This window comes from Spea bombifrons, chromosome 9, assembly GCF_027358695.1.
Source record: "Spea bombifrons isolate aSpeBom1 chromosome 9, aSpeBom1.2.pri, whole genome shotgun sequence".
In the NCBI taxonomy this organism is placed as follows: domain Eukaryota; kingdom Metazoa; phylum Chordata; class Amphibia; order Anura; family Pelobatidae; genus Spea; species Spea bombifrons.
Window position 1 is genome coordinate 27,431,909 of NC_071095.1, and position 27,551 is coordinate 27,459,459.

At 43.2% G+C, this 27,551-nt stretch overlaps 1 protein-coding gene across 1 annotated transcript; it reads right to left on the reverse strand.

Annotated features, from left to right (window-relative positions):
• Positions 1 to 4,268: 4,268 nt before the first annotated feature.
• CASQ1 (calsequestrin 1) lies at positions 4,269 to 27,475 on the reverse strand. The gene is made up of 11 exons (XM_053475212.1): positions 26,947 to 27,475; positions 24,427 to 24,511; positions 17,587 to 17,687; positions 16,347 to 16,458; positions 13,335 to 13,408; positions 12,907 to 13,037; positions 9,140 to 9,185; positions 7,636 to 7,690; positions 6,794 to 6,894; positions 6,418 to 6,492; positions 4,269 to 4,766 (listed from the first exon to the last, which is right to left on the reverse strand). The coding sequence occupies exons 1-11, from the start codon at positions 27,187 to 27,189 to the stop codon at positions 4,548 to 4,550; spliced, it is 1,242 nt and encodes a 413-aa protein (XP_053331187.1). The 5' UTR covers positions 27,190 to 27,475; the 3' UTR covers positions 4,269 to 4,547.
• Between the last annotated feature and the right edge of the window lie 76 nt (positions 27,476 to 27,551).

Here is a 27,551-nt window from a genome sequence, read left to right on the forward strand (position 1 = left end):
GGAAGAGACGCTCTCACAGAGGAAGTCTACAGTCTGCTGGCTTCCAGGAGCCCCGGAGACTGTTAGAGAGAGGCTCAGCTCCTGCTAAACCATCATACTGTCTGGTCCAAGGGGGCCGGGCGAGCGACAGTCATTAAAGGAGCCCCGGAGACTGTTAGAGAGAGGCTCAGCTCCGGCTAAACCATCATACTGTCCGGTCCGATGGGGCCGGGCGAGCGACAGTCATTAAAGTTTTGCTCTGGAAGAATGGGACCTGGGGGTGCTTGGCACATGTTAACCCTTTCACGAAAGGGGGGGGCGGTTAACCCATTCCACTCCTCCCTGGCAGAGCTGGGGGAATACATGCAGGGGGCTCTGCAGCTTTATCTGTATTCCTGCGTCGCTTCAGTACAAATAAATCATTTTATTCATCAGAGGGAGCGGTTAGTTTTTTTACTTGATGGTTTTTAGGTGGGTCAAAAAGAGGGGCAGATTCCTGCATCATCATTTGCTTCTGGTCAACCCCTAGATTGTCAGAAATGTAAAATTTCTTTCCAAACCCATGTTAATATGGGAGACGTTTGCCAGGGATTTGTCAGGCTGGTTCCGCTCTGTTGAAATCAATCGATAATGTACACGTCGTGTTCAATACTGCGGAATCTGTAGTAGCCATTAAGAAAATATATATATATTCAAACAGACGAATACTGAATGTCCACGGTGCTTAATTCTGGGCAAGGGAGTGCGTCAAAGGCTCTGCTTTACATAATGAAATACTCGTCAGCAGAAACATGACGTGGGTCCTCGTGTCATCCCAAAAAGCGTACTATTAAAATATCATTGGCAGGGCGATGAAGCATAAGCAGCCCAAAGTACTGATTATAAGCCCCCAACGTCCCCCGACTGCGGCTGTCCATTCTGTGCGAGCCCGCCGTGAAACCTCAAAGAATTGGCAAAGTAAAGGAAATAAGGTGAAGATTTTTTTTACTAAATTACTTAAATGTAATATGGCAAGGAACGACAGCCAGGGAATAACCAAGGAACTAAATCAACCTTTGCTATATCAATGGCCATTATGAAGCCGGCCGCCATGACGCGTTCACTGGGAGCGGTTTTTATAAGGCAATCGCTACTTCAGCCCATTATAATGCCTTGAGGACAAAAATTGCATTGAATGTTTAAATAAATAAGGAAACATAGAGATAAACCTTATATTCAGTGGATGGTGAGTTAGGAATGCGGCGAGTAATTTAGTGCGCCACCTACAGGGCGTCAGAAACAACGCGATTCCACTGGCGTAGCCACTCTCTATATCTTTTAGGCTGTATAGAGCTCAATTAACGTACACATCCGTTCTACATAAAAAGCCTCTAAAGCAACATGCTCCCTACATAGTCGCCAATGGTCCTGACGCCATTTAGTTATGGGCACCTTAAAATGACCTAAAAGTTGGCAGAGTTCGGACAAAGAGAGCTACAATCATTTTTTGACTGTTTTTTTGGAGATTGAATGTGGCTAGAGAAGAAAAAAAAAATTGCCATTTGTATAATTTGGGGAGAAAGCATCAAATTGCTGCGATAACTAATTCTCACGTTCCTTCAAACTGAATTCCTTTTTTATTTATTTGGGGATTTTAGACTGGGGTTCTTTTCTAGAGGGCTATTTGTGCCGAGCTCACTAGCCCGTTATCGCCAGCCATAAAGCCTCTATTCTTTCATCTTAAATAAAGGTAAAGTCATCCATGCGAGGAGCATATAATAATTTTCACAGCTTTGCTTTGTACAACTGCTTTCCTTTAATATCAGCAAACAATCTCACTTCCCGTCTTGTGCTCCCAAAATGTCCTATTTCTGTTTAATCCACCCCCTCGGCTTTCTCTTGCCTTTTCCCTAAAAAGGTCTCTTTATTTCCTGTTTTTATATATAATTGTAGACCGCATATCCTGTTGTTTTCAGCTCACACACAGAGCGCTTATCTAACCAATCAGAAACTGACTTTTCTGTGACATCAGCACATGAGCTCATACTATGCATTTAATGCCCCACCTGCTGTGGAATCATTTTACTGGGATCTTTTAGTAATATGTTTTTCCCCCCAGACACATACTGTAGTTCCCCACGACCGACTGTTCACATAAATAGAATTTAAAATTTAAAAAATAAATTGTTACTTTTTGGGGTAGTTTTTCATTTTTTTTTTTTATTTGGAATCACTCCATCCAAACAACTGACTTTTCCCTTTTTTCTGTAAAGCCAGTGAGACAAGGTTTACCTTTAATTGGTGCCGTGTTGCCCGGTGTTTGATGTGCAGTCCTGTCATCTGACTCTGCGATGTATTTATAAACCCTAATGGATGGCGATGATGCCGGATATAAAACCTGTATCCGCTGCGCACCGTATGGCTGGATCCCAACCCTTAATGTACTGCGGGATGAACATTTGAACCCTCGTCATATCGGATATCTCCTCATAGCCGAGTACCGATCTCGCAGACAGGCGTTCTTACCCAGACACGGGATGATCAAACGATGTCCACAAAGTCTCGGTTTCCCTACGAGCTAAAAAGCGTTTTTCCGGATTGTTTTACCTGACTCAGAATCTGAGGCTTAATTTGTTACCAAACTCTAGATAAGACATTGTTTGTCTGAAGCTTGGAGCGAGAGGAAGAAATAACATTTTCTAGAGGAACACTGGCAATACTAGCTGGTTATCATAGGATAATGATATAGATCGTGTTAATTTTATTTTTATATATAATTTTAGAATTGTTGAACTTACGCAGGGAATGTTTCCGTAGCAGCCAATCAGCTTTCAGGATTTAACTAGACTTAAGTCCCTTGACGACCACTCGGCGATCCACATATAACGTAGGATAGAGCCTAGATAAATCTACTTAGCATGGTAGGATCGGAATCCAAATCGTGTATCTCTAACGGCCTTTTGTTAATCTGACATAGCGGCCCTTCCTTTTTCATCAAAGCGATTGTCAGTGTCTCAGGTAGCTGAACACTTCACAAAACAGCGCGTGAGTCACTGCTTCTGCCGAAGAGATAATTGCAGTATAACCACCAGACATCTAAGTATATATTATGTGTAATTATTCCCTGCGTTGTTTACATAGACATCAGTCTGTACCAACTCCTACCTGAGCAATGCATCGTGGGATTCTCCTGGTTAATGGTCTAGTGCCTGTAGATGCCTACTGGTTTGGTACTGCGTATCACCTCCTTCTTTAACCAACGCGCCGAACATTAACCAGTCTTTAACCAGTCTTTAACCAGTGTAGGACACGAGCAAACCTTTTAACGAAGGCTTGCGGTTAATAATATTCTTATAAAATGTTCTAAACCACCCCCCCATTTTCATTTGGTTTTGACCCCAAACTGGTGCTTTAAACGTTTGGGGTGGTTTGGCAAAGCAATTTGTGGACAATAACTCCATGAAATATATTATATATATTACTAATTCATACAAATACGCTATAGAACAAAAACAAAAATATGATTTGCCTGCACTTTGGTAAATAACACAACGAGAGAAAGAAACACACGTAGGCTCTTTTGGATGGTAGAATTTTTTTTTTTTTTTTGTATCGTGTTTGGCTTCCAAATCTGGAATAATCAATGTTGTTTTTTTCCCATCTCCAACAAGCTTCACAGCAATGAATCCATTTAAGACCTTGTGAGTGATGTTCGTGTTATGTGCCTCGGCATGGGGTAAACAGCCAAAAAATATAAATACATTACATTTGTACAATTGGGAGGGGACTTGCATTTAAAAATGTTAAAATTCGTACAGACTTCACGATGTTGAATTGTAAAGGTGAAATGCTGCAAACATTCACTGTAGGTAGTCTTTGTCTGGAGGGTCTACAAATTGGTTTACTTATGGAACTAAACCAAGGAATCCATGTCAGCAAGAAATTGGAGATAACTCCAGCTGTAGCCAGGAGCTAGAACATGGAGATAACTCCAGTCTAAGTCAGGAGCTAGAACGTGGAGATAACACCATCCTTAACCAGGAACTAGAACTTGTAGATAACTCCAGCCATAGCCAGGAGCAAGAACTTAGAGTTAACTCCAGTCTTAGGAGCTAGAACATGGAGATAACTCCAGCCATAGCCAGGAGCTGACCGCAGCTAGAGCTTGGAGCTAACTCTTGGAGATGACCATATGGGAACATGTTAGAGTGTATGTACCAATTAACCTGTAAATGGGCCTTTGGTTTAGTTACTCTATTTTGACAGTTTGAAGGTTATTTATGTTGAATAAGTGAGATGGAGAGTCATGGTTTGGCCCAGGAAAAGGTTTAATTATTTGGGAATTGAATTGTTGAATCTTGTTGAGGTGCTCACCCTTTTCCATACTAATTTGGACTCTAGAAAGCTTCTATATTTTTAAGGATCTTTCTTAATCTCTTAGTCTTACTTGGTTACTTTTAGAGGTCAATGACAGAGTGGTTAACGTTTGAGAATTCATATAAAAATACATTGTTGCTGAAGTCAGATTTGCGACGTGTGAATACGCGGATACAAACTAGTTAGATGCTAACGACTTAATTAATGACTCTCTAGTCATCGTCATCATCGTCATCATCGTCATCGTCGTCATCATCGTCATCATCATCATCGTCGTCATCGTCATCATCGTCGTCGTCGTCGTCATCATCGTCATCATCATCATCTTCTGTGTTGATATCTCCTTCCAAAACATCTTCAATCCAGTCTTCTAACTCGTCCACTGAGGGCAGATCCTCCTCATCATCCATGTCCATCCAGACACTGTCAGCCTGGGAAGAAATATATCAATTGCATCAGTTTGCCAAACCATATTAAGAAGCTTCCAAAATGCGAAGTCAAAACCCATTCTTATATGTGTTATATTTTCTTTTGCATCTTGGTTTTTCTTTGGGATATTAGCACCTGACCTTTCCAATGTGTGCTCTTTGTACGTATAAGACAGCCAACGTAAAACACCCAAACCTTGAGTGATTTTAGGTACCTCCTATTGTTTCCATGGAGTATTTTCTGCAGAATAAATTAATCCTAGGCTCTAGTCATGTGACTCAAGTAAAATCTACTGATAGGTCAAAAGACAGTTACCATAGAACCGTTGTTACAGTTTGTGTGTTGTGTCTATGCTTAAAACTGTTAGGAAAGAAGGTCGGTATCTACAGATGTCGAATATGATGTTTTTATACCGATTGTGTTTTTTTAATCCCTTGAAAGGGAGCGTTAAGAATTGTAACAGCATATTGAGTTTCTCTGAACTTTTCAGTGTGCCTAGCCCTACTATACACAACGGTGCCTTTTATTTAAACATTTTATTTTATAAATTGGAAAATGTGCCATAAAGAAACCAGTAGGTGAGATTGTTTTATAGTGAACTTTACAGCAGTGAGCTCTTCAAATACAAGAAGATGTGGCGAGCCGCCGTGTCACACCGCATTATACCGGCACAGAACATTGCAGGGAAAAGAAGTAATTAGATCCCCATAAAACGAGCCAGCTGTGGATGGGGATAAAAGGAACCAGAACAAATGGAAAATGGTAAAAAGCATGTAGGACAAAAACAAAACTGCGAAAATGCTTTTATCGGGGGCTCGTTTCTGTATGGTGTAAAGCCAGGAGGCCAGCCGATGTGCTTTTTAAGAGGGCGTGAATAAGGAAATGTGCAGAAAAGGAGACAAGTTACCAGGTAAAAAAAAAACTTTAGTACAAAAGCACAAGGAGGCGAAGATGGGAATTGGAGAGGCTTGCTAACTATACAAAAGAAAAGGAACTGCAAAAGTACTGGTGAATTCCACCGCGAAGAGGAATATTAGTTTGTCCAACTTCATGGAGGGAGACATGCAGTCTATTGGGTGGTGAGGGATGACTGGATCCTAGAAGTCACCCTACTGAAATAGACCTTGCTTTCTGGAGCTGTACAGCTGACACCTAATGGGCCATGAGACCAGATACGGACAGAGCTCCCTGTAAAAGCTGCTTTCTTGGTGGCATTGGAAAAATAACTTTGGCTTCTTACTAGCACTTAGCAAAATAGATCTACAGTAAAGACTGTACATATTTACGGGATTCTGAAATTAGCATTAGGATGAAGTCACACCCGGTAGAAGGTAGACACGTCCGCCAGCGCGCTCGTTACGGAGCAGCCATACCTATCGCGGTGAATGTCATTGTTAGAGTTGTCAGTTGACAGCTGCCATGTCTGCCTCACTTTAGCCCCTTCTGATATCGCTTTCCAGTAAGGCAAGGCTCCGGGTGAAGGCCAATTATCAGGCTCAGACAACCAGCGACCATTTGTTGCAGCCATATGGAAATGTCCCTCGTTACCCTCTATTTGGCCGTTATTCACCATACCGCACCCTCTTCTGCCCCAACACAATATCCTGACTTATACAGGGCTTTGTGGAATACTTATTGTCATGGTTTACTTACATCGGTAACGTTCACTATACCAATATGAGGCCGGGAGAGGTCAATACCAAACTTCTCCTCCCAGTATGGAATCAACTAGAAGAAACAAACAACAATGAGAAACATGAATTATTCCGTCAACCTCCTATAAGCAACAAAGGTCGATGTTTCATATGGACTCCCATGATTGTTCATCTCACAATTTAATCTTGATGCTTAAGGCTCGTTGTTCTGCAAACCCCAGTTTGCAACATGTATTTTGGTATGAACATAAACCGGATTCCAAAGCCATGACGTTTAGGACCCTTTATCAAAACTGGCCACAATGGTGTTAGAAGTTGTTTTACGTACGCCTAAGGCCTTTTAACCTATTCAAAGCTACGGAACCAGCTCTTACCAGCGGGAAATCTTCTGGGTCAATCCAAATAATACTGAGATCTGGGTTATCAGTGTTGTCTTCTGCAACTTCTTTGAGGATTTCAAGGAACTCATAACCATCTGTATAAAGAGAGTGTTTCGGTTAATAGCTCCAAAGTGAATATTGTAAGCCAGTTTCTTTATGGAATACATGGCCAAGCTACGTATCTGCTTTACGGATTATTGCCATTCTATATGGACTATGGCAACAAACAGCCACAGAGTCTAGACCTTTCAGCAGTAGAGAGGGATTTTTGTGCTGGGTTTATACTGCTTGGTGCTTGGAGACTTCAATGTGTAACATGAGGTTCTGAGGGCCTTTTTAGCGCCCAACATTTGTAGCTCCAGCGTAGGGCAGTAGTGCCGTCTAGCGGTCTTTGAGATCTACATGGACTTTTTCATGGTGATCACTTCATCCTCCTTTTAAACCCTAAAAAACTAGCGAGGCATCGATATACCTATCACCTACGCAACCTTCACTTCAATTAAACATATTTCTTAACCAAAGCCTTTCACGCTCAAAGCTCCCACGTCCGGCTCCTCATTAGCTATTGGAACTCTGAGAAGTGGCTTTGTGTCCGTCCACTATAAGCGCTCTATACATCTTCATAGGCTGCCGGTGATCATACGAGGAACCTCAGCCGTCGGACAACTAAGCCACAGCCCAAATATGCAGGGCTTATGTTTCTTTGCAGGTAGTTGGGGTAAAATGGACTTGAAAGTTCTCTCAAAATGGTTCTACAGCCCAGCGGTGATACTTGATACCCAAATGGAACATTTAGCAAGAAAGGCCATTCATCCCAGAAAAATAATAATAATTACCAGGGTCGTCTTCTTCTGCAAACGCCACAATGTGGATTCCATTCAGGTCGTCTTCCTGTTAACAGGACACACATTGTGAAAATCTTTGGACCCCAAGCCCCCATAGCACGGAAACGATATGTCTGATGAGTCAACAAATCGTTTGTATTATATTTTTAATCACACATTGGTACTCCCAGCATCTGCTTGTACAGATAGATAATGCACAAGATCCCCCCACTTCTTTCTGCTAATCGTTAAATTATTGGGTCTTGTTTTACAACCAGTGCAGGACTCAGAAGTGGTTGGGTGCATTAAACATGCACCTTGAATGACATTGGGAAAACAGAGTTCTGTGACAAGGGATCTTGTCACAGAAAGTTCGGACAATCAGATTTCCTAAGTAATTTTGAAGTTCTTGCCCAAATCGTGTCTCTACTCATCCCCCAGCGGTACCTTCAGCGTCAGTCTCGCCTGAGTCAGCGGAGGTATTCCCGCAGGAATCCAAGAACCTAGGAACACGTAGTATTTGACATTAAATGTTCTTCACTAGATGGGCTGGTGTTTAAGTAATTACCAATGAGACGTCCGAGGCAGGAAACTTGATAATTATTGTCTAAACCTCTCGTGGAAGGTTTTAAGTAGTGGCCGGTGAGGCTGATTTAAGTAACTCGCTCTGCACATTATTAATCTGCCTGGATCTGTCTTTCCAATCTGTCATTACTGCTCCATGGGACTTCTCAGATACGTCAACATGGCTCATCTCGTTCCTGGATCGAGCATTGAGTTGCCTGGGAAACCTGAAGCTGAGAATATTGCTCTCCCATCGCTCCTGGGTTTCTAATCACGCCTGCATTGGTCCCCTACGGCTCATCATAGACCTACTGTTCCCACTTTTAAAGAGGAGGCACAACGTGTTTTTGCTGTTAATATAACGCTATACGCCTGACAAGGGTCTGTTCAGGTGTTTCTTAGCGCTGGTAACAAATAATTACGGCGCGTAGCGTCAATAGCCTAGGAGAATCCATTCTGAATGGCTCAGGCTGGCAAAGGACTTACTAGGACCAGCTATTTTTCTGCATTTCCACCTATAGTCACTAGGGGCATCTAGCGCATAGGGTGTATAGCGGCACTTATGCAGTATTTGCCTATAAGTGAACCAGGTTCTGCGCATCATCACAGTGGGCATGAGTGGAGCAGGGGAGGAATAGTAGGTTCTCCATAATGTTGGCAGGGTTGAATTTATTGAATAAATAGAGAATAATAATAGCGCATTCAGTTTGAGGACATTTTATAGATTAATACAAAGCTTGATACCTCCGGTGAGTGTGATGTGTATCAGCATGTGCTGCTCTGTGTCTATGTACTGTCATATATTTACTTAACACGAGCGTGTTTTTATGGTTTTTATGCTGCTTCTGCCCAACTACTCATCTCTTTTATGAACTATGCCGGCCGTCCCCTTTGTCATTTATTGGCAGTGGAGTAAACATCTATTGCAAGAAAGACAGACAGATTTACTTACCCAGGTCTCATACATACTGTCTGGATGAAGCTTCCTCAGAGTTGGCCTACAGAAAGGAATTGGAATAGTAAATACACAGGGAAACCACCTCCATGCAATGAATGAGTAAAGCTGCCATTTTTCATACAGTAGTATAAGTAGAGGTTGTTAATGTATCTTAAAAAAGGTTCAACAGATCCTATACCTCCTAAGTGTACCCGTTTAGTCTCGCCAGTCTCTCTCCCAAATGCCTGATGCCCCTTTTTCCTCCCCTGATGCCCCTGTGTTCAGAATGTTTGCTGGGTATGAGGGTATCAAAGGGTTCTACATCCTTTAAAGCCCCGATAATGTGTATAGAAACAGCAGGAAAAGGCTTTATAAATTAAACGGGGCCAATAAACCCCCATTATTCTCCTTTATTATAAAGTCTGCCTTAGATGGGTCTCTTGGTTCAACACAAAATGAACTTGGTCACTTGTGTACGGTGTGTTAAGAACGTCATTATTACATCGTTTGTTGCGTGGCTTTAATGTGACAGGTCCCGGTCATCCGAGACCCTAAAATATTATCCACAGCGACGTAATAAGGATAATAAAAAAGATAATTACGTTCCCTCATCCTGTGGCTGCTCTGAAAAAGCTCCATTTTAAAAACCCTATTAGAAGCCTGTTTATTAAAACCTTTGAATAAAAACTGGGTCAGAGCTGAAATGACAGCTTCGGCCCAGATAATTTGGAATGACGTCTGATAATACCGCGAAGCATAATGTTCCCGCATTTAGCCAATATCCACGGAAAAGAATTGGCCTTTTAGAGTCCTTAATTTTTTTTTTTATAACATTTTTTTTTGAAGAAAGCTTCGTAATGCAGAATTGAAAGAAACATTAAATAGATTTTTACATTAACATGTAGCGTGTGTGTTTAGTGATACATTGTATATACTACATAACCAAAGTCTCCATTTTGCTATAAATTAAAGCTGCGACTTTCCCCAAATTTTCTAGTTCTATACCCTAATTATCCCCGTAAGTGTTAGAAACCCAGTTTATAAAAACAGTCTTCCTGTTCCCAGCATCTACATGATTATTCCTCCCCATTTTGGTATCCCTCCCCCTGTTAAGTTGGCGATTGGTTGCATGGAGTAAAGTCCCATGGGGTTAACTTTGAAACTAAATGTATTCTGCACTAATCAAAAAAGAGGCTGAAGAAAAGGAGACGGGCACCTTCATGGTGCGACAGTCCTGCATGTGGTTAAGACTCAATCGTTTGCCTTCACAGGGTAGGATACCTGGAGCTCTCCATCTTCTTCTGGGGTGCCCAGGTATGCCTGTCTTATGGGCTCCCATTCTGAAACCCTCAGCGGAAAGAACTTTCTTTCACCGCTTAACCCGACCACACGTGGACGTTAGTGAACACACGCCATTCACAGTGAATACACTAGTGAATTCTACTAACATGACTGTCCCTTTAAGTAAGAGGATACAATGGAGATGATACAATCTTCAAATGCTAGAGGGGTGATATGCGTCCCCGTCCTGTGATTAAAGGGTTAAACGCAGAGTGGCACCGCCAGCGTTATAACCCCCCATTTCGGTAATCTACGTGAGCTGGAAGACATTGGATTTGAGTGCATTACAGCGAGCGTCTCGGTGCTGAGAGCCTCTCGCACGGAAAAAGCGTGCAAAAAAGCATTATTAAAGGGGGGAAAACACAATAATAATGTTATTTGCTCTACGAGCGGTTTAAAGGCCTCGCTGTCATAGCAACTGAAGTCTCTGAACTGCCAATATTTAAAGTGTGTCTGAGAAGCCAGGCTTTCATCTTGTGCGCTCAAAAACAAGACGCAAGGAGCCTTCTGCGCTCAGATCTTTAACCCCTCGAAGAAAAATGGCAGGTATAATAAACATGCCTATTGTCAGGGGCATTTCACATACAGGTGATGTTATTTTGTACATATATGTATATAATTACCCCAAAGTATGGCTTATTACCCTAAACACCATTTATATAGATCTATTTAGTGTACGGAAATGTAGAATTAAACACAAACATGTCAGACGCTAATTACTTGAATTTGCAGTTTGTACTGATCCGGTATGTTTTTCCTATATATATATATATATATATATATAAGTCCTCGGGTTAAAGCGTGTAAGAAGATGCATTCGGCACAACTTCAAGCTCATTGAATCAAAAAAAGCCAACTGCTCTGCATGAAAATAACTCAAACCGTGAACTAATGACAAAATAACAGGGCAACAGCCTCCCGGAGGGAGAGATTCTATTGTTACTGAAATAGAGAAAACTGCTTAGAAGTCGGAGAACGCGTTTCTGCCGCTACACAAAAAAACATCACGTAGTGCTTGGTTTTTGACTCGGTGGCCTGCGTGTGGAAATTAAGCCGTCGTTTCAACGCCCGTGAGTTTGGGACGCAGAAGGAAGGTATTCCAGAATTGATTTCTAGAATGCCCTGGTTAGACCAGAAAAATTCCCAGTCTTCTGATGTCCTCCTCTGTATCCCAAGGACTTCACCTTCAAGATCCAAAGACGAGAGAGACCGGAATCTCAATAAATGTCCTGTATAGTATGGCTGCTTATTCTTAAGGTGGAATCCAACATGTTTGTATTTATTTTGAACCTGCCATATATTAGATATAATCAAACCTGCCCACCTTCTGGTTGCCCACCAACCTATACCATTTCTTCTTGCCCATGAACCGCTTACGGAAAAGAGGAATAGTCAGGACATCCGCAGGAAGTCTTTTTATATTACGTTAAAAGCCCCCATGAGCCTGAAGTTTTGTTGGGTACATTTGGCTCAGTAGGTACCTCTATAGCTAGATATGGATTGATCCTTCAGATCCTTGGAGCTCAAGGTCCGTGCAAGATTCATTGACAGGTCCACCACGTGGAAAGCTTATCTGATCCACTGGGTTTGCCCCAGTTTGGATCTCCCTAACTCTCTGCAACTCGTACGCAGCATGTGATTGGATAAGCACCATGACAGGTGTAGCTGAAGGTCTACATGTTAACCAGCTCTCTACACCGTGTTGTATACAAAAACCTATGATCATCAACCAGACAAGGCTGGCCAGATCAAGTATTGCCAACCGTAACTAACCCTCCAGGTTCTAGAATGTCCAAGGTGATACCAGAGCATTGGCAGTAAAAGGTTAAAGTGGCAGCCACGTGAGGGGGGGGGCACGCAAAATGGTGAAGCTGAGTTATTAGGAGAAATGTTTTTTGGCAGCCAGATTGCTTTCTGAACTGCCATGGCAACTGCACCATCCAAAACAGCAGCCTCTCAACCTTATTTCAGTGATGGGCCAATTATGCGATCATCTTTTAATTATACTTGAAATTAGCAAAAAGCTGTCCAGAAGTGGCTTTTAAAAAAGCAGATGATAGTTTTCACTCATAAACTAATAATAATAATAATAATAAACTGCCTAAGCTGTGGATGATGTGTTCTAATTTATTTGATTGTCTGCTGAACAAAAAAGAATACCTGAAACTTCTCATGTAAATTGGGTGAAAAGGTGGAGAAACTGAGTTTTTGTGCCTCTTTCCATACATGAGCATTAAGTGGGCTCATTAAGCCCATCCATGTTTTTACCAAACTAAGTTTGGAAACTAAGGTGGAAACTAAGTTGCAATCTAAAGACACTTAGACAATATGCCTAAATCATCAGGACTGTGATGGACCTTTGATGGACCTCCTATGGAGAAGCCACTATTCTATGTGTTTTGGTGGCCCTGGTCTGGCTAGCTCTTTGCAGATGCTCTTACCTCTTGTGCAGATGCAGGAAGTCCACAATCTCCTTCTCGCTGTTGGGCTTGTCGGGAATGGTGACTGGTTCATCATGGAACGGCTCATAGTAGTCAATCTCGTTCAGTCTTAGAGTCAACTTCTTGGCAACCTAGAAGAGACAGAACAAGCAGGGCATGGTGAGGCTGACTCATAGGACTCACCAAACTTGTGTCAAAAAAGTTAGGCGGAAAAAAGATTCCAAGGCTCATTGAGCTATTGATATGTGCGCATCCTATCGTCATATACCATGCTTTTATAGAGAGACAAACGAGACTCTTTTTAAAACTTCCCACAATCGTTACTTTTTTATGTCGAGGCCCTTCTGGCCCTCCTACGTTTTAGGCATGCATTATGTGGATGTGAAGCGGAGGGTCCCTTTAAGTCCGAGCGTGGCACACGCACTTACCTTGCTGTCAAAAGTGGCAAAGAATGGGATGTAAGGATGGAATTCCTCAGCCGCATCTTCAAAAGCCTTGTAATCTGGAAAACAAACGTATGATGAGTTAATGCGGTTGGCATGTAATCTTACAGCTAGGTGACCAGGTGGTTTCAAAATAGACCACAAAGCACAACAACGTTCTCCATTAAAGAGAACACCTGGTCCCTCCGGTCTGATAATACACCCTGTCATATACCGCTTTGCCTGTAGAGCTTACAGTCTGATCGGTGGCATGCAGGCCTAGGAAGTAAAACATTTCTGTAAAACTAGGTATTGTTGCCAAACAGATGTGTATGCAAAATATACATCTAAACGCCGTTCCGAATCTGAAATAACGGCTTACCCATTTAGCAACAATTCTTTCTAGAAGTCGTTCTTTAATTATGTCAGATTTTGTTTCCTTTAGAATTGTTGCAGGGGACACTTCTTTCCCTTGTGACACGTAGGTAGGAACTCATTGGCTGTTGCCTTACAAGCTGAAAATGCCTATTAAAGTTTTTTGCGTTGTTTTCATTAAGGTCCTGCCAATGACAGATAAGCTAGGGTTGCTATGTTTACCATACTAGGGAGCTCAACTGATGTTTGTAAGCTCAACTGATGTAAGTGCCTCTTTAAAGAGGCCTCGTCCGTTTATGTATTTCTCTGTATGTTTTATATAGCAGGCTTCTAGCACCGATCGAAAGGGGCCGGCAACGCGCTCTGGTGCCGAGGTTTGAGTTTATCAGCTGTGCATTATGGCTCCTGCATTATAAACAGGCATCAGTCTTCCCTTACGTATTATTACATTACCCGCGTCAGGACATTTGTACAAATAATTTATACGCAAGTGAATCAGACTTACACATAATGGTGGTGTGGACAGAGGGCACACATGGGACATTATTTCATTAAAAAAGTTATATCTGTAAAGAGCTGTAAATGCCCCGGTGTTGGTACCCAGGCATTGATACACTGTGTGTGTATTTTCCATGTATTGGAATATTTTAAATGGCCGGCTAAGCCCATCCTGGTCTGATGGTTCCTCGCTGTAAACTGACAGCACTTTGTGGATACTTTTGGTCCCTGCACTCATATCGGAAATCGACGGAAGTCGCGTAAGAGGACGTTAAGTGTTGGCAGCTAAGTAGTGGGGATCATTTGTCCAGTCCTTACTTTTAATAGAGCTTAATCATTCTTCTTAAGAGCCAAAAATGACTGCCTTTTCAAGACCTCCCAACATTCCTGCTGACCGTGTGGGACACTTGTGGGACCCCTGGCTTCATAAAATGTTCTGACCGGTTTCTTTTTCTCGGGGTTCGGAAGTCACTACTTTTTGGGCCCCCATAAAAAGTCATTTATCTTCATTGCGAATACACCCTGTCTCTGGAAGGCATTTGGAACTACGGTATGCAAATTAGCTAATTCCCATGATCCTCTTTTTCAGCAGCACCCACTCTCTTGATTCCGAAAGCCTTCTCCTCTTTGGAGAGGTGGGGAGACCATTTGTCATCGGCCCTGTTGCCAAGAGTCCTAGCAAGCTAACGATAGTACTACAGGCTCCTAAAACACAGCGTGTTCTTAAATGGATCCAAGCTTTGCCAATTATTTTTATCATTATTTACAAAAAAGCTATTCCTTTTGCCAAATTAGACTCTTGTTGCAGCTAATACAAGCGATGCTCGGGGCTTTTAGCCATTACGGAGGCTTTCAAATCATGCTTTTGTAAAGAAAATTATAGCAAGACAAGCAGGCTGTACAGCGGTGTCCTACTGGCACTTCAATTGTGCCGCTAAGGGAGAAATACCTGGGTTTTTTTTTTTTTTTTTTTTACACAAAGGACTTGATTCACTAAACAGTGCGTCGTAGTCAGATCACCTCTTTACGCAGGACCATCTTGGCTCTTATGAAGGTGAAACTAGGGTTGGACCTTCATAAGTGATAATCAGTTTATTATTGGTCATTTTGGTTTTGTGGGACTGCCTTTGCTACCCGATCTTTGGCCAAGAATTGTAGAAATGTAGTCCAAAGTATCTGGAGTTCTGCTGATGTCTGCAGGCTTGTGCTTCCCAACATGCTTTCTGGCGTGTTTATAAACCTCTGCGTGTCATTCCGTGTCTGGTCGAATGAAGCCCTGACAGTCACTCTGCTGACTGCGTAACTTTGCTTAATTCCCCCTTTCAGATTATTGTCAGTGGGTCTGTCCATTAACCTTTTAATTGTCCCGCAGTCCAACCACAATATTTTAGCTAAAACCATATGAGTTCATACAGCTTCCAATCATTTACTTTATGAAGGTACACTTATCACGTTTCCCCATGTTCCACCTGATGTAGCAGACATATAATGTGATAAATTATCCACACTAGATAAGTGAAGCAGTCTCCCGGCAGTGGTGGTAGAGGCTAATCCAATGAGGGTATTAAACATGCATGGCATAGGCATATGGCTCCTGAATCTAAGACGAGACCAACAACTGATGAAGGTTTGGGTCTTTGCTGCAGGAAATAAGGGACAGACTCGACGGGGGGCTGAATGGGGCCGAACTGCCGGCAAATTGGATGTTTCTCTTACAGTGTCTCTACAATACACGCGGCTCCCTGATCACGCTCCATATTGGTGGCTCAGACCGCTTTTCTATGGGGATCTACCGAGCCGTATGCTATAAGCTGACTTTATCCCCTGCACACTGCATTTCAGAGACATGGAAATTCCTCTACGGATTGAAAGTCCTCTCTCAGCACTTCCAAAAGTTCACACTTCAGCCCACTGAGCCCACGTCAGAGCTGGTTGTGTTTCATTCCCATATTACATCCATTTTAAACCAATAAATGTTTATTATGATAATAATTGAATTCTAGCAGCCATTTCTACACCATGAATGCCCGACTGATTTATGTAATGTTTAAAGTTGAGAGATCCATGTTATCATTAAAGTTGGCCAAAGTTATCACTCGGACCTGCGAAGTCATTAGCCCCGTTGGGTTTACCCTTCGTACTCACGTTCTGACTCTTCGTTCTTGAAATATCCAATGAGTTTGGGCTCATCTTCAATATTCTCAAAGGCAGTAAGTTCATGGCTTCCATCGATGAACTCAACTGGATCTTCAAGAACCTAAAAGAAAAAGTTACACTTGAGTCTACGCAATGTCCACCACAGGTGACCCAACGAATAACCTTTATTATTATTTTTCTGGCCAGGTCAAGATTCCTTCTGAAGGAAGAGGAGAGGCCATTGATTAGTTGAAAGAATGTGTTGCCATAGCAGCTCTTTCTAATCTTTTGGTAAACACGGACACCACCACCATGCGTCTCCGGTGTCTTTTGCGCATGTAATTGTTGAATTTCTGCATTAATATCCTATTTGGGTCAGAGTGCGTTTCCGAAATGGAAAAAAAAAACACGTGTCTTCCGCGTCGAAAGAGATTTGGTTCGTTGTAGAGATTGCTCTGCGATATCTCCCGGCTTTCGCTGGGTTCGGAAGGTGTAATTGGGGTCAGTGGGGATTTAATTCTGTAAACACTGGCTGGATTTGCTGTCTGCCTCAGTGTGTGTGAGTGAGATCCGTCGGCAGGAGGAATATTCATTGTTATAGAGGATGTGCGAGATCACAGATGGATCCTACCCTGATATTCTGTATGCAGAAAGACCATTGTCTTCACTTTCCCCTGCCTATAACTTTATTAACCCAAGCCCTGGTTTTCTTACTCCAACTCAATTCCCACCATACTCCACCACTTCTCCTTATCCAGATCGTGGGATCCTTCTCTGGCCCACATTCCCTGATTTGTCTGACCTACCCTCATCTACAATCTCCTCATCTAATATCTCATCAGATATCTCCTCAGATCTACCCTCATCTACAATCTCCTCATCTAATATCTCCTCAGATCTACCCTCATCTACAATCTCCTCATCTAATATCTCCTCAGATACCTCCTTAGATCTACCCTCATCTAATACCTCCTCAGCCTCCCAAAAATATTTTTCATGGTTTATGTCTCAGATTAGGCAATTTGTCACTGACCAGTTCCAGCTCTTCAGCTTGTCTGCTTTGTTGGTCACATATCCATTACCCTGTCCTGACCATATCACCCATCTCTCTTTCAAGGTTTAACTTGTCTGTTGCCCCCCCTCCCCCAGTGTCGCTCATCTTTTCCCCTTAAGCTTTTGTAGCCTGGTGGCTCCATTAATCCTTCATCATTCTACATCTGTGGTATTATTTATGGGAGCTCTGACTTACATCCAGCAGGAATTCCACCAGCGTGTCAGCAGAGAATTCGCCATCGTATTCGATCACCTCGTCGTCCTTGAAAACATAAATGCTGTCTACTTCGTCTATTCCTGAAGGATACGACAGAATGGGGAGAAAAACTCAAATCAACTCTTTTATCCAGTTTGTGAAAATCATAGAAAATAACCCTCCATTGACGTAATTTATCATTGCTGAAATTTGGGGCTAACTTCATCAGATTACATGTATGACTACAGGAGACCCCCACGCTTCGTGGGGCATAAGTAAAACTGGTTGGAGGAGGGGATGAGCCCCAAGTTTGAGCATCATGGACACTTTGGAATCCAATGACTTGGAATCTCCTCCCAGGGTTCAGCTCAAATAATTTTACTCACGAGGCTTTGCTACCCTTACAAAGAATAAGCATCCTTTTTGGTGGACGCAGCCCTTGGATGAAAAAGTGATAGAGGGGAGACGGTCCTCCAGGACACAGCCCCCCCACATCATGAAATATCATGTTCTCCCCAACATTAGACTAGTATGAAATCCGCGGTCTGTATCTCGTTATAGACTCAGAATTACCGAGAACTAAATAACATAATTATAACGCTGTCATTCTTTAATTAGCTTGGTGGAAAAAAAAGGAAAATTCTTTAAGCAGTGAAGCCATTGGGAATAAAAATATAATTATACATTTTTTGGGTCTGCCCCAAATTGTGGAGGTTCACAAAATTTACATAAAATGAGAAAAAAAACTACCAGCTTAAACAACATCCGTTTCGTATAGAAACTTAAACTTTCTGGTTTTTTTTTTTAATTAAAATAAAATGGAAAAAAATGTCTAGATTCCAACATCTCCATATTGATAACGTGCGCATCTTGATGTTTCTGTGCACATAAAATGTGGTTTTGTGCATGTATCAAAAGTCTCAATATGTTCAGATGCTAGTAATTGCAAGCTCTTGGGGTCCAGCACACCCCTTAACTTGATAATGTCCTAAACATTGCAAGCTTGTTGGCAAATTGCTGCCAGCTGGGCGCTTTCCATCCCCAGGACATCTGCCGGCAGCTCTGCTGGGAGTTCGCACGGAGCGAAATATTTGATCAGATGGGTAATTTTTATTTGGGGTAAATAAAATCTCTTCGCAATCTGCCGGCAGGAATTTAGAAGTCAATACGGGAGAAAAGCCAAATTTAAGGTGTTTAGTACCCTTTATAGACAAATTAAGCTACCTAAGCACAGACTTCGTACAAATCAACCGCCAGAGGTATTACTCGAGTTCTTTTATGGGTGAAAGGGGGCAGTTAAGAGGTTCACCTTTTGGAAGAGAGTTTGTATTTCTATGAGAGTGTAGTGGTTACATGGAATAGCCTGCCAGTTGTAGCCACCCCTAGGAACTGGGCTACAGGTATGACAACTGGTTGGAGGTGCAATGCTTTATAATCTGGAACAGAGGGAATGGAGTTTGGCCCCAGCCCCAACGGCTTATTTTTATAACATAAATCAGTATACCGTCTAGGTTATTTTGTTGATTTTTTTTGGGGGTGGAGTAAAGTATTTCACCCAAACTTTCATATTCTGTGTTTTTAAGTCAGACTGGTTATGCATCTTATCTGCCTCCGCGCTTTGTGCTCCGGCACTTAATGAGTCTCCCGCTCTCAACCGCCACCGTGTTTATCAGGTGCCACACACCTTCCATCCATCTTTAATTACACGCCGTCCCGGGAAATAATTATTTTCTCTGTCAAGCAGGTGCACATGAGAAGATAAAATCTCCCCACGAGAACGTGTTTTTCCTCAGTTCAAATCATATACCTGGGCATACAGATGATCTCTCAGAGGGAAATCATGCTGAACGTGCAGCCCGTTTGTTAAATCCATCGAGATTCTATATTGGAACAGCTCGGCTTCGCAGAAGGAGCCATGGCTTCACCAGACATGTTATCAGGGAAATTACGCTGTTCCATACGTACCATCTTTCCCGTGTACCACTGGATCACATGAGACGTGACGCTTGAGCCTCAATTCACCAGAACATCTCATAGAGAAAAAAGCTTTATGTGTCCCTCAAGAATCCCTTCCAACAGTGCAGAAGCCTCTATTTCCTTACATGAGCACAGGTGGATCGGTCAGACAGAGACAGCCACCTGCGCACATGCACACTCGAGGAAGAGATTAGAGAATTTCATTGACAAGCCATGGTCTACAGAAGAATGACCACAGTCCCACCAATTCTCAGGCTCATTTTACCATCATGTTGATCTAATTCAGATTACCGATAACCTTTGGATGTTTAAAAATAACATATTGCATGAAAAGACTTCACCAAAGGAAATCCAACTTCCCTGTGCCTGCAAAGGGAGGCCGAGGAAGGAAGGATGGGTGTTGGAGAAGGAGAAAAGGAAAGTGACAGACACCTCGTTAGGGATAACGGATGCAGAAACACGGACGTCTCTACCCAATGAACATTTAAAAATAATATAAGTTTAGGCAAAAATTAAAAAAAAATAAAAAATTATCCAGCATGAAATATCAAATAATGCAAATTTTCTTCTTATTCTTAAACAGCTCTTATTTTACGTGTCTACCTTCTCATTAGTCGTGCTGCAGGTGTACAGCTAAACACTACTCCGTGCTTCTGCTTCCCATATCAAGGACCTACATGACTCCTGGCAGAAAAGATCATGGTAAGGATCATAGAGTTTCCTGGCGACTTTATAGACTTAAGAGTCCTCTCTATGGTTTCTGAGTCAATAAGGAAAGCAAGATCTCCAACAAGGACCTTCTCCATCTGCCCAAGGAAGCACAAAAGAGACTTAGCTGCCCTTTTGTAAAAAGAACTGCCGAAGATGCAGTGTTTAATCCAATAATACCTACTTTTTTTTTGAAAGGTTAAATTAATTCTACCCGGAGTATGATACAAAATAGGAAAAACACAATGACTCGAGAATGTTGGAAACGGCAAACCTAACAAAGTGAAGGTCACCAAGCATGTGCGTCTTAAAATGTCAGCGTAGAAGAAAGTGTCAAAAACTCTCCACTAACAAGACATTTTCACGCGCTAGTGACAGGCGGACCGGTGTACCTGACACATCAAAGAAAGACGACAAACCAAGTGGTTGTTAGGGTTGGCCGTGTTAATGACTCCTCTGTGCCTTTCCGTTCAGAGCGACAACACTCCAGCTCGCCGCCAGGAGGTTAACGCAGTGTTAATTCCGACGCCTCTTAATTATGATAATGAGAAACGGAGATTCAGTCTGACTGGGAGTAATAATGGCAGGTTTTCCGACTAGACACACGTGGGAAAACTCCAACTTCATTATGCGGTGACAGTAACGTCCCCCGGGGGGTATAATCAGTCATCAATACCATACGGAAAGACTCCCTGTCCTATACAATACTGTGTAGAGGCCGGATACCGTAACAAGTGAAAAGATGGTGTGAGCTGAGGAGCTTACGTTCTATTTACTTTTGGTGCATTTCCGAGCAACACCGCCGGACACTGCAGCTCACTCCAAATCTTACCAAATCATAGCCATTATTAGGAAAAAATACATTTTTTTTCTACAATTGCCTCAGTTTAGGAGGGATAGTCTCTCTAGAACCCTAGTCCCTCTATCCCTATTTGTTTTCAAATATCTCTAGCATGTCATGAGCGCTGTAGCTCAAATAGAATACGCCTTGTTATTATTATATCTTTTGTCATCGTGGTGCAGATACGTCATCCACAACACCCACGAGAATCGTTTCCATTCTCCTTACGCTTTCTTCATATATGAACCTGCGCTTCCTATATTCCCAGAAAACACCACGCGGGGCTGGACCTCGACTCTTCCTGGAAACTTCTCCCTGATTTTATGGCAAATAAGCCCCCGGCGTGCCGCCAATCACCCACCCAGCCTGCGGGTATTTCTTTTTAAATTATGTCTACCTGAAATATGGTGGAAATTGGGTGAACAGCGAAGGTTTTCTCAATAATAGTGCAGCTGAACATTAGGATTTCCTATGAAAAAGTGTTTTTTGTTCTATTTAAGACCCCCCTTAGAAAAATCAGGTACTTTCACGGTGCTCTGTGTCTTGAAGAATGGGTTCGTTCCAGCCACGGAGATTACAAAAGGTTTTTGGGGTGAGTTAGCTTGTTAGCTGCTATAAATCAGAACCTATTCTTATAGCGGAATCTGCTTATTCGCTGGGATTCTACATCTAAGGACAGTTTCCATGACGATTTAAAATGTTTTCTGAAAACCTCCTCCTCCCGGCTGCTCTTCCCTGGTGAAGCAGGTTCGGGGATGTCTGCGTGCGATTGACATGTACTTATGGTTAGCAGGCAGTTTGCGGAGTGTGTGTATACCTTTAAATGTCCCTACGGCTTGTCTCATGGGGGCTTTTCGGCGGTACTGGGCTTTAAACTCTTTGTGAGACGTATAAAGACTGGTAGATTCAGGTACTCTCATTAGATCAGTTTAATTAGTAACTTCAAGGGGCTGCTTTCATTTAAATTGTGGGCCCTAAATAATATTTAAGCGGGACGGGAAAGTCAGGATTATATCAGTGTACAGAGTGTACAAATTCTGTAACGAGCATCATAAGTGACGCTAACCGCTGTGTCATGGAGCTGTACTGCTATATCTTGTAGGCATACGACAATAATGTTAAATTCTTTGCTATTTTTCACTTGAATCGTTTTGGGCCGGATTGGTCAGCCCTGCTCGCGTTTTAGAAAAAGCATCCTCACTCGTTCCAACTTCCTTTAGAGCTCCGCTCCCTACCTAAAACGTCTGTCCAACTTTGGGCGCCATGGTGACCTCCGCCTTACTTGGAAACAGCAGTTCTAGTGCAAAGTTTGACAAGTGACCTTATCACCATGGCAACCAAAGGAATGGGCCTGTCGGTGTTCCATAAGAACGCTTTTAGAACATTACATCAGAATATTAATAACCCCAGCTCTGGACTCGTATGGGTATAGAGGCCGCCGACACGGTCAATTGAGTGGACTTTAATTTTCGTGATCAGCTAAACTTGCGGAGAATGACGGCGGTCTGGCAATTTATGAAGATACGTTTTGGTTTGTAAAGTCGATGCGTTGTTATCTGTTTGGCCCCTCTCCCTCCCTCCTCCCTGCAAAACATTATGTTCTTCTTCAAAGCCCCGTCTCCCCCCCACACCCGGTGTTAGCGGAATAGATGTCTCTATGGTAACCGCTTGTTTCTCTTTTTAACATTAATTGGTCCAAGGCTTTAATGTCAGTTACCTGGTCCCCACGTGGGATTGTTTATGGAAAGAAAAATTAAACCCTGCTGCCGTGCCGTCGTAGTTATGAGCCAAAATGTAGATTCGGGCAAAACAACAAAAAAAGTCAATTTTGTAGCCCACACCCCTGCCCCTCATTCTAAGGGTTTAACCCCTTTCACACTACAACAGGCTGCCTATAGAATCCTTTGCTGGTTGGCGAGTCGTGATACAAACATCACCGAAGTCAAAAGAATAATCGTCCCGGCGGCTGCAGGGCCTCCTTACACCGTAGCAGGTGTGTAAGTTACAGAAGCCCAAAAACCCTGGGAATAGGGAATTCTGTTAAATAGAAAGACTTGTACAGGTAAGCGTTAAAATGTATTCAACTCTAAAATGGGGAGAGGACTTTTCTGGGTGACAAGTAATTACTGAGGGGCCAATTGATCCCTTGTGTTGTGGCGTGTGCTTGTGACGCACCTGTGCGAGTAATCAGCAGCTATTATTCTGTGTGCATCTATTGTCTCCACCATACAAACGATTACATAGATCAGGACAGGGACATTGTATATCGTTCAGGATCCTGAGCCCTAAAGCATACAGGCCTAAGAGTTATTACACAGGAGTCTTGTGCTGTGTCCTACTACTACCACCACACCTAGCACCGTGTCCGACCCTAGAGAGCCTTGTCTTCCATCCTTTTCCTGCAGACCCCTGAACTATTTCCTTCCCCCTCAGACCTGTGTACCTGCCCGAGCAGAGCCTTGGCCTGAATCCTACCTCTGGAGAGCCCTGTGCTACATTGTACCCCCGAGGAGCCTTGCGCTGCCCCCGAGGAGCCTTGCGCTGCCCCAGAGGAGCCTTGCGCTGCCCCCTGCCCCCGAGGAGCCTTGTGCTGCATCCTCTCTTATCAGAACTTTTAGCTTTTTCCTGAACAGATCGGTTTGAGAAGTTATTGTAGGAAAGGCAATGATTACATTATTAATTTAGATAGAAAGCCGGTATACATTCAGAATATTTCTAAGTGAGATTTATATACACTACAACTATTTCATTCCTACGAGGAGAAAAAGTCGGCTGATGGGAGAACATGATGCCCCCCCACTCCAAATGAAAAGCTTTATCTATCTGATGCACAAAAACCCTCTGCAGGCGACACCAGCTTAATTCCCGCTGCTCTGTCACGGATCGCATGGGACCAGACCGCCCCCTTGTGGTGAAACCAGGCAGTTATTTTTACTGTAATGTGTACGTTATAGCTGCTTTATATAATGCAGCTGCCATAAGCGGAGATCCCTCTTCTACTTCTCAACACTTTCCATACTAACCCTTAAGAACATTTTTTTGCATATTTATCTTCTGGGTTCCCCCAAGACATAAAAAAATCATTATTATCTAAGCAGTAAACAGCTGTAAAGTGCGGCTGACTCTCTGCTTACGTTGTATACACATGGAGATAAAGCGAGCAGTGAGGTGTTTATGCTGGATGATCATTAGAACAGAAAAACAACAGTGAACATTCCCTTTTATGTAAGCGTTCATAGGTTTGCCGGGAACGCTTAATTGTCATGTGACAGAAAAGCAGGCAGTGATAGGTGCGTGATTGACTCTTAACTTACCCAGTTTTTTGGCTACAGCCGTATCTTTCTCCGAATCGACCAAACCAAATCCCACTCCTTTATCCTCCAGGACTTGGGCTGCTAACTAGGAAAAAAGAGAAGAAGGAGACAGAAAGAAAGGAGAAGGAGAGAGAAAAGGGATGTTTTCAGTGCAGGTAACAGCAGAGAAACGCGTCACCAGCCCAGCCCGTCCAGAAATGCCCACGCTAAATATCCACATTTTGATGCATTGTAGGCTTTTAATTTGCTGAGGATTGTGAGAGCTGTGGTTCACAAAATACATACCTCTCAGAATATGTATATATATATGTACCAGTAAGTAGGGACTAGCTCTGGAAACCTGGGAGAGCTGGGAGCTATAACCCCCGCTTACTGCCGTGCCAGAAATAACATTTGGTCAATTTGCATACAAGAAAATGGAAACTTGTTTTTATCGCTAACACAGAAACATTTTGCTCCCGCTCTCCCGCCTGCCTTCCGTGACACCTCGTTATCTCGCGTGAGAGCGCCCACCGAGACGGCACGGCAGCTGTTAGTCGCAGCCTTTAAAGGGGAACAGACCCCTTCACGTTTGTCTGCTCCGGTCTCCAGCCATAGCCGCTCTGCCCCTTTAAATGTGCGAATAGAACAGTTTTGTTTTTTAACATTTTTAAGGCATCTCTTTATTGGTAGTCATGTGACACAGGGAAAGGACCTTGTTGCCATTGCGGCACAGTAAAAGTTTCCTAAAGTCTTTGAGCTGAATTTAATCATGGCGTGTGCCTTTCATCCAGAACCTGGGAGTTCTCGATGTCACCGTGTAACGCAAAGAGTCTCCCCGCACGGGGTGTCAGGCAGAAGCTTTATAAAGTCACTATTTTGGATTCTTGGAAGGGGCAGCGTGTTCGGTGTCAGGCGAGGTCAGCCTCTTCCTAAGCCTCCCGAGCTCGGTTTTCAGACCGTAGGCCATCTGGAGCAGGCGTCCGCTGGGGTACATTTCCCCTGAATGCGCATTTCACCCTGTAACCTAAGGAGGGGGACAATATTCCAGCCAGCTCCCATTCCAGCCTCGCTTCATCTGCTCTGGACTTTTATTGGCCACATGGCCCGGCCTCCCCGATTGGCTGGCCTCCGCTGCATAGAGGGGGGGGGATTCTTTTCCTGGAGTCAGCGGACACCCAACTCAGCTCTACACAAAACCTTATAAAGGTACGGGAGATGTGCCTCGGATCTAATTATCCCTTCTCAGGGTACCTCTAACAGACTGGGGCTTGACTGTGCCCTGCTTCAGCTCAGGTGAGCGAGCTATAGCATAGAATCTCTCGCTCACCTGTGATGAAGCAGGTTTACCTTCTAAGTTAACGCAACCAGGCCTTGTTTTTAAAGGTGGGGCGCGTGTTACAAACAAACACATCCTAAAGGGCGGATTTGTTTTTACAGTAGCCCTGAAGTGTGTGTATTTCAAGCTTCCTCCCCATCTTATTATTTAAAGAGAACCTTTCAAACTTTAATGGAACCCAACTTTAAATGGAGCCAACCGGTTCCAGCCACATACTCCACGGTACCCCAAGTTCCCCCTCCTCTCTATTAATCTATTTTAATCCCTCCCCACCACCGCCAGGTAACATGCTGACCTTCTGTTATTAAATTTTTCCCTACCTACACAATGTCATTTTTTCTAGTGGGGGCTTTTAAACACAATGGACTCCATTAACACAACAGTTCATTCCTCAAACATTTTCTTCTCCCCGGTGTCTGTAAATTACATTTTAGAGAGATCATGTATGCATTCTGATTAATTAGCATGAATTAGGAGTCATTAGGACACCACTGGCCGGAGCAATTAGTCTCCATTTTGCCCGTCACGATGTTTTATGACAAGTGAATAGAGCAATGTCGTAGGCGATTAATACCTGTTGATACATAATCATTTTATGCCTGGAATTTCACATGAACTTATTGTTTTAGGAAATGCAGTTTAGTAAAGGCTGTAGGAGAGAGCAAACAAACTAAACATTGTCTGGTAAGTCTTGATACCTTTCGGTGGGCCAACAGTATTCATAACTAAATATTATCGTGAAATAAGATATGTGCTTCTTCTTAAGACTTCTGTTAAGAACAGTCACAGTGAACGTATAACAGAAAATAAGTAAAACCACTTATGAAGCTTTGTAATTATTATCAGAACGCTCTTAAACCAGACGAGGTGGCCTCCATGGTGGATCTTTAGCTGCTGTTGAACTCCACCTTGGTTCGTGGTCTAAAGTTAGATCATGATGGGTGTATTTCAACAACAGCTGGACACCCGCCATTTATCTTCCCTCCATCGTAAGGTGAAGTGCCTGCAAATCGACGGACTATATAGAGTAATGGCTGAGATTCTAACACCGAAAGACACTGCAACCTCCAACATACCTACGTATTTAGACATTGGAAGACTGGGTTATGTTGGGACAGGTTAATCGTCCACTGTGCGTAGTGTGTAAGTACATGTTTATAGAGAGGGGTTAAGAAAGCCGTTAGTATACATTCACTTTGTACCTCCAAAATAAGCTCCTCCATCTCAAACTGTCTCTGGGAAGCCTTATCGTCCTCAATGGGCTCATGGTACAGCAAGGCCAACACCTCGTACTTCTTCAGAGCAGCCTTGTAGTTCTTCAAGTTGATGTTGATCACCCTGTCCTCCCCGTCATACTCTGGGAAATCGAGTCCGTCCTCCGCCCGGGCACCCAGACCCGCCAGGGCGAGGCACAGAGCTGCCAGAACCAGCCACGGCCCCTTCATCCTCTCGCACCTTCCAAGTCAACAACTCACGGATTCAGGTCCCCTTTCCCAGGTCCAATTTAAAGTAAAGTCCACAGGGGTGGGAGGATAAAACCAAAATTCCCTTCCCCGCCCCTCTAGGTAATGGCAGTTGGCTGGGTTAAGAAGCAGGTCCCCTGCTGCAGTAGGGACGAAGCCCCCTTTGTTTTACTTGGGATCGGTGGGGAACAGCTCCCTGAGCAGATTGAGATGGGGGCGAGAGTCTGGGGAAGAGTGGTGCTCACCTTCCCAATGTGCAGAAACTGAAAAGCAAGGGGAAAATCTGACACCCAGGCCATAAAAGAAGATGAAGGGACTGGATAGGAGGAGGTCATCAGGGTGGG